Here is a 7,119-nt window from a genome sequence, read left to right on the forward strand (position 1 = left end):
TTTTGGTGTAGGTGGAATTTTGAATATTTTTGAGATTCAGCATCAAGTGTTTACTTAATTTTTCTGGGCTAGGTCAAGTGAAAGGGGAACTTGCTCAATTCTGGAGAGCACTTCAGTGACTTGGAGGTGGAGTGCAAAGTTGGCCAAGTCGCTGAACCTGCCTGGGACTCTTGATCTGTAAAAGGGGCTTGGTTCAGAACCATGACCTCAAATTCGTCTTTGAGCGCTAACACTCTGTGAACGTGAGCCCTGCACAGCTGGCCTCGTAAGGGTTTCAGAGAAGGAGGTGTGTGGGGTGGGTCTGGCGGGTCTTCGGTGAGCTCTGTGGCCCTGCTCTGCCCTTGGGCCAGAGCATCAGTGTTCACAGTGCTCCCTTCATGTGGGAGCACTTCATGCAGGCACAGACGCTGGCTTTTCCTGTTTCTGTGGCTTTTAGTCTCTGTAGATGACTGACATGTAGAAACAACAAAGACATTGTTCTATCCTATTATATGGAAATCCGAATTCTGGTTTACCTAAAAGTAACCAGATGTATGGAACTAGAGGTAAATTGGGTCAGCTGAACAAAGAGAAAAAAAGCTTAGGGAGTTTTGAATGATATTCTTGAGGTGTTACATAGTTAATACTAATGGCATTAACTTACTAATGTTAACCTGTTTTCTTCCTGAGAATAGTTTTCAGATGTATCATTAACTAGAGTTTATAGTGATTTAAAATGAGTTGAAGTAAGTTTTTCTAAGTAGGGTTCATAAGTGATTCAGATTCTTTCAAGTGAACTTCTTTTGTTCGTTATTCCTACTTGAATGCAAATAAATGGGACCTGTTTTATCCCTTGCCTTTGCGTCCTCACACAAACAGCCCACATGGAAGGCTGTCTGGTGCCGATCGGCCAGTGTCCAGCCAGCAGAGGCCAAGCTGTCAGAGCTGCCATTGCACAGGGCCGTTAGTGCGGGTTGTACCTGTGGAGTTTTGCCATTGGAGGGCTTTCTGTGAGTCTTGTTGAGGTATTATGTAATGAGTGATTGCCTATAAAAATAAGCTGTAAAGCGCATTTTCATCTGATTTCACTTAAGGGTCATTTTTCATGGATACTGCAGGCAGCTTTTTGCATTTCATGGCTGAGGTTTTTACTTGGGTAGGTGATTGAGATTCTTACCCAGGTTAGGAAGTATTTTGTGTAACAGGGCTGTAATGAGAACCTACTGTTGTTCCAGAGAAGGTAAACAAACCCTCCCATCCCTCTGAGATATGAACCATACTGAGTCTGATGGGTTGAAAGCAACATTAATCTAACTGCAGGATGCCACAGGGAATGAAGGGGAAACCTTCAGGATGCCTGTTTTTTTTCTTTTCCAGTTTTTAGATTTTCAGTTGTGTTCTTACTCATGCCCCAAGTGGATCTCATGTCTTCTAAGATAGATGGTTTCAGGTGGAGGACAGCCATGACTTCTAAGTGTCAGTCACGGTCTGCGGTTTAGACTCTGGTGTGTGAATCTGAGAATGAGCAGGGCCGTTCTGTTGGATGAGAGTGTCCTCAGTGGAGACCGTGCTCATGGGAGGTCATGAGTCAGAGACTTTTCAGAGACCTGGATCCCCAGTAGATGGAAATCAGAATTTAGAAAATGTCAGTCCCTCTTACCTTGGTTTTCCCACAGTAGGAGACTGAGGAAAAGAAATGTGGTGTGAAGGGTGGCCCTAACAGTTAATTCTTGAGAAAGCACACATCTCTAGCCCAGCAGATTGTAAAACCCCTTCCCCTGTGACTGTCCATAGCAGGTTCATGTTTAGAGTTGCCATCTCTGTTGTTTACATGCAGGGTCCTTGTCTGCTGAGCAGTGAGGCCGCATGTAGGCTCCTGTCTGGCAGAGCCTTGTTTTCCTGGTGGTTTATCCTTTATGGGAGACAAAACATGAAATCGGCTCTTTATAGATGTCCTGGAGGCTCCTGCAGAAATGTGGTCCATGAACTCCAGTGTGTTAACAAATTCAGTGTTTTTCACACTAAGGGTTCTAAGTCGTAAGTTGGTTGTGAGATGAATTCAGTGGGTCACCACCAGCATTAAAAGCAAGTGACATAGAATAGAAAATGTCAGAGTGCCACATCACATGGTGAAGGCTAATATGATTTCATGAAATGTAAACTTTACTGGGTTGCACTGTGAAATTTAGTTACTGCGATTTACATCAGAAATGAAAAACACCATTTTAACCTATCCTCACATTGGATGACAATTCAGTTTAATTCCACAAATGGGCTTTGCATATAATAGTAAACCTTTTTAAAAGACATTTACTATGTGTCAAGAATGATTTTAAACATTCCATTCTCATTTCATGTACTTACATGTATGTATCCTCACTATGGCCCTGTGAGGGTATATTTACTTTGGAGAAGGAAACTGTGGAGACCTGCTGCCTCCCCTTGTGGTGCTGTCTTGTAGGGAGGCAAGGCAGGTGACTAGCCAGGTGCAGGGGTAGGGGCAGTGCTTGACCACCAGATGGATTTGGCATGGATTCCTCTATGAAAGATCAGTTACTTTGAAGGAAAAAAATTTTTTTAATGTTTTATTTTCGAGAGAGAGACAACACGAACGAGTGGGGGAGGGCAGAGAAAGAGGGAGACACAGAATCTGAAGCAGGCTCCGAGCTGTCAGCACAGAGCCCAATGCGGGGCTTCAACTCATGAACTGTGAGATCATGACCTGAGCCAAAGTCGATGCTCAACCAACTGAGCCCCCAGGTGCCCAGAAAATATTTTTCTTAGATGTTTCATTAAAAAGTTTGTGAGCTTCAGCTATTTTATAAAATAAGAGCATATTGAATGGAGTATGCAGATTCTCAAGGCAGGTAATATCTTTATATGAAAAACCAAAATTTTATAAATGGGGTGGTTGTATATTGTAGTGTTGGGTGGGAAGTTTGCATTAACAGGGCCATGCCACGGGTCTAGAATTTAATTGTTCTGGATCTGCCTCTGTAATTTTTCTTTCTCTGTGGTTATATGTTCATAGGTGTGCCTTCATCTTCCTGCTCCTCGTCCTCACTGGAAAACATGCTTTTGTTCAACAGTCCTTCTGTGGGCCCTGATGCTCCCAAGATAGAGGACTTGAAGTGGCATTCTGCGTTCTTCAGGAAGCAAATGGGTACTTCCTTGGTTCATTCGCTGAAAAAGCCCCATAAGCGAGAATCATTGCAGAACAGCACTGGGAGTGGAGGCAAAGCCCTGCTGAAGCAGCCAGACCTGTGTGGTAGAAGGGAGGGGATGGTGGTCCCAGAGAGCTTTTTGAGTTTTGAAAAGACCTTTACAGAAGCGCGTCTCCTGTCAGCACAACAGAAAAATGGTGTGGTGGTGCCCGACCACGGGGACAGAAGAGACCATCGTTTCCATTGTGATCTCAGTAAGGGAGACTTAAAGGACAGACCTTGTAAACAGAGTCACAAGCCTCTCAGGTCCACAGACATGTCCCAGAGGCATCTGGACAGCACACGAGCTACCACCTCCCCTGGAGGGGGGCAGTCAGCACCCGGCACAAGGAAGGAGATAGTGCCCAAGTGCAACGGCTCCCTAATCAGAGTAAACTATAACCAGACTGCAGTCAAAGTGCCTACAACGCCTGCCAGCCCGGTGAAGAACTGGGGAGGATTCCGGATTCCAAAGAAGGGGGAACGGCAGCAGCAGGGAGAGGCCCATGAGGGGGCCTGCCACCAGCACTCAGACTACCCCTATCTGGGCCTAGGCAGAGTTCCAGCTAAGGAAAGGGCCAAAAACAAATTAAAATCTGACAATGAGAATGACGGGTATGTCCCTGATGTAGAGATGAGTGACTCAGAGAGTGAGGCATCAGAGAAGAAATGTATACACGCCAGCAGCACCATCAACAGGAGGACAGACATTATCAGGAGAAGCATCTTGGCCTCTTGATGAAACAGATGGTGTGGGAGCACCACGGGCTTGTCACGGAGTTGCTAGACGGGAGCTCTGACGCAGGGGACACGCAGAAACCCATCACTCCTGAGCTACGCAAACACATTTACTTGCAAGTCAGATTGAATTTTTTTTTTCAGAGTCATTTATAAATCATTGTTGTGAGAAGTGTGTTATCTGCAACTTGTTGAGGAAACACAAGAGTAGATTGTAAGACACCGCTAAGACTAGAGGTTGAATTAAACACTAAAATAAGAATGAATGAAATAAGTCTTTAAAGAGGGCAAGGCTCACAGAAGCCTCCTGAGTTCTTACTGCCCTCTGTATCCTTCCCAAAGCACAAACTCTTGGTTACCTGAATATGCGGAATCAGATGCAGTTCTTGAGAAACCCTCACGTACCATTTATTAGCCCATAAAACTTACTTTCTAGGACTGTGGTAGAACTTGAAATCCTGTTTATACTTTGGCCCACAAGGCTGTTTTTGTTGCATTCTAGTTCTAGGCAGCAGCTCTGAAGCTTCAGTAACTCTAGGGAATTCAAGTGTAAATTATAATTGCGGATGGGAAAGAGAGAATTTTAACAAAGGTTGTTACTTGCAAATCTGAAGGGACAGGGTAGAGCTGCTGCAGCTTGGAGAGCTGGGGTAAATGTAGCTAGGTCCTATTGCCTGAAGCACTTGAATGCATTGTGGAAATGGGACTGGTGGAGAGTGAAGCCGTTAGAAAGTTCTATCTGTGAGAAAGGGCAGCTGGTTCCATGTTTTCAGTACCTTTGACCTTCCTCTTCCCTAACCACTGCCTTCTGGGCCAGCTTGGGATTTCCCTGGCCTTTGGCGATACCTGGCCATCTGGCTTCCAACAATACTAATGGCTATTCAAGTTTAAGTGATGAACTTCCAGACTCTGGTGACATAACTGCCCAGAGCCAACCACTAGTGCGTATGTTGGGGAATCTGGGCTTCCAACCTGAACGGATTCCTTAAGGAAAAGGAAAAGAAAAAAAAAAAAAAAAAAAAAAAAAAAAAAAGGAAAAAAAAAATAAGTTATATTTTAAAAACAATAGAAAGGCAATAAGTTGCGATAACCTCTTACCATTGACCAAGGTTATACGGGAAAGAGATTGAAGTGTAATAGGTTTCCTGGAGTCAGAGTTCTAAGCTCCAATTCGTAACTTGGACTTTCTAATTGCAAATGGCAATAACTAGTAAGTTATCAGCAATAATGAATTTAGCATTAAATTTGAGTACAATGTTCTGTTTTTGCACTCACTGCAGTGCATATGTATTAAGACAGTGGATAGTGTTAAGGTCCTGTTAATTTTCTTTGGAATTCAATGTAGTTGTGAATCAAACTTAAGAGAAAGAAAGTTTAAATAGCAATGAGATTTAGAATTATGGGCACTTGGAACAAGCCCAACTTCCCCTAAATTATCCTTAGTTTGTTAATATCAGTATTCAGATTCCTGATTCATTTATACATCTGTTTCCATGTGGCAGGGACATTCTGATACTTAATGAGTGATGCTTTGAGTTCTGTAGTTACCTTTCAAGTCTTCCAGGTGATTGTCAACAGCAAAAAAGGCTTATTGAATTCCATCTTGCTATGCAAGTTTTATCGGATGATCAAATAGTAGATCTGATGCATCCCCATTGTATGTATGACATTTTCAAACCAAGTCTTAACTTTTCAGATACATTTTAGTAGCTAATTCAGGGGAGGGGAAAGAATGACCCAGGTTTTTAGATTGACTATTTTTGAGCTACAGGGCTCATTTTGAAAGACTGCTCTCCAGATAAGCTGTTGCTACAGATATTAGGAGTTTCCTAATGGATCCAAGCTGTACATTCACTAGTAATTTAAAAATCAGATTTTTTTGCTTATGAGCAGAAACCTTTTTGCTGGATATGGAAGAAGGTGGACACTTTTCAGTTAACCTTTTGACCACAGCAACAGCTCTGGGTGAGAGTAGAATATATAGAGGGGTAATTTGTCAAGCCATAGAAAGAAAATCTAAATTTTAGTAAGTATATGACCTCTCACCATTTTAAGAGGTACCAGATTCATTTGCACTATTTAGGAATGCTAGTTTTGTGCAAAAATAATGCCTTACCTGTTTTTTCCCCACATTTAGGTTGAAAAGCTTTCAAAGTTCCAAGTTATGCTGAACCAAAAAAAAAACCAAAACAAAACAAAAAAATAAAGAAAAACCCACACAAAAACAAAACACAAAAAATAAAAAGCCCACACTTTTTATTCCTGCTTTGAAATGCAAATGGTATAGAGCACGGTTTCTCTGACAGTGTAATGATAGCTTTGTAAGTTAGTTCATGTCCTGCTGGGAACTCTGTATGAGGCGGCCATAGCAGCAGCCCACACACCCACCCACCCACTTGCACTCTATTAGTGTGGAACCATTTGCTCTTTTCTTTTCAGCTTTATCTTTCCTTGTACATCCTGACCAAGAAATATCTTTGATTATGATCAATGTATTATGTCAAAATGTAGGCTAGTTAAACTTTTGTAAAGTTGCCTGGAATGTCATTTGTTAGGTTATAAACACAAAATCGAAATGAAGGGTTCTATGTGTTGTGTACAAATCTTAATTATTTTGAAATGGACGAACTTGTCATTACATTTGTAACCTTGTACAGAGGATTTTTCACTATGTGCCTAGCTTGGTGTCCATTCAGCTAAAATTGGAAAAAAAAAGGTGCATGAAGAGTTAAAAATCAGAAATTAAACAAAGTATATGTAGAGATGACTATTTTATATTACATGGCCCAATCCTGTATTTATTTCTACCCCCTTTTTGAAAGTATTTATAAAACTAGTTGAGGACAGCTGTATTTTTTTGTTGAACTATTTAGTAGAATTTGTGCCTTTTTGTCTGTATGTGAATAAATGCTGTACATTTTGCAATACATTCTTAAGTGTCTTTTGAAATCTGATTTTGCTAAATATTTAAAGGTGTGTATGAAACAGCAGTCCTGAATGGGTGGTGTACGTTTCCTGTCTCACAGTTTAGGAGTAAGAACCATAGCGGGCAACAAGATTATGGAAGAGCACAGGTCCACAGGGCTGCTGTTTGGCTCAACTCTGATGGTGAGACAATGAAAAATGATAATAGTTTGATTTTTGGCCTTTCTCACCTGGAGTTCTTTTCAGAATACAGTTTTTGATCTGAAAATAAACT

General features: G+C 41.7%; 1 protein-coding gene across 4 annotated transcripts in view; it reads left to right on the forward strand.

Moving 5' to 3' along the window:
• The window catches only part of JADE1 (jade family PHD finger 1), a 59,105-nt gene extending 52,256 nt beyond the window's left edge, over window positions 1–6,849 (forward strand). For all 4 annotated transcript variants that reach the window (XM_049631173.1, XM_049631171.1, XM_049631172.1 and 1 more), the window contains one exon: window positions 3,011–6,849. In XM_049631173.1, coding sequence (XP_049487130.1) covers window positions 3,011–3,921 — 911 coding nt within the window. In that variant the 3' untranslated portion in view covers window positions 3,922–6,849. The remainder of the gene's footprint in view (window positions 1–3,010) is intronic.
• The last annotated feature ends 270 nt before the right edge of the window (window positions 6,850–7,119 follow it).

Source organism: Panthera uncia, chromosome B1, assembly GCF_023721935.1.
Source record: "Panthera uncia isolate 11264 chromosome B1, Puncia_PCG_1.0, whole genome shotgun sequence".
Taxonomy (NCBI): Eukaryota; Metazoa; Chordata; class Mammalia; order Carnivora; family Felidae; genus Panthera; species Panthera uncia.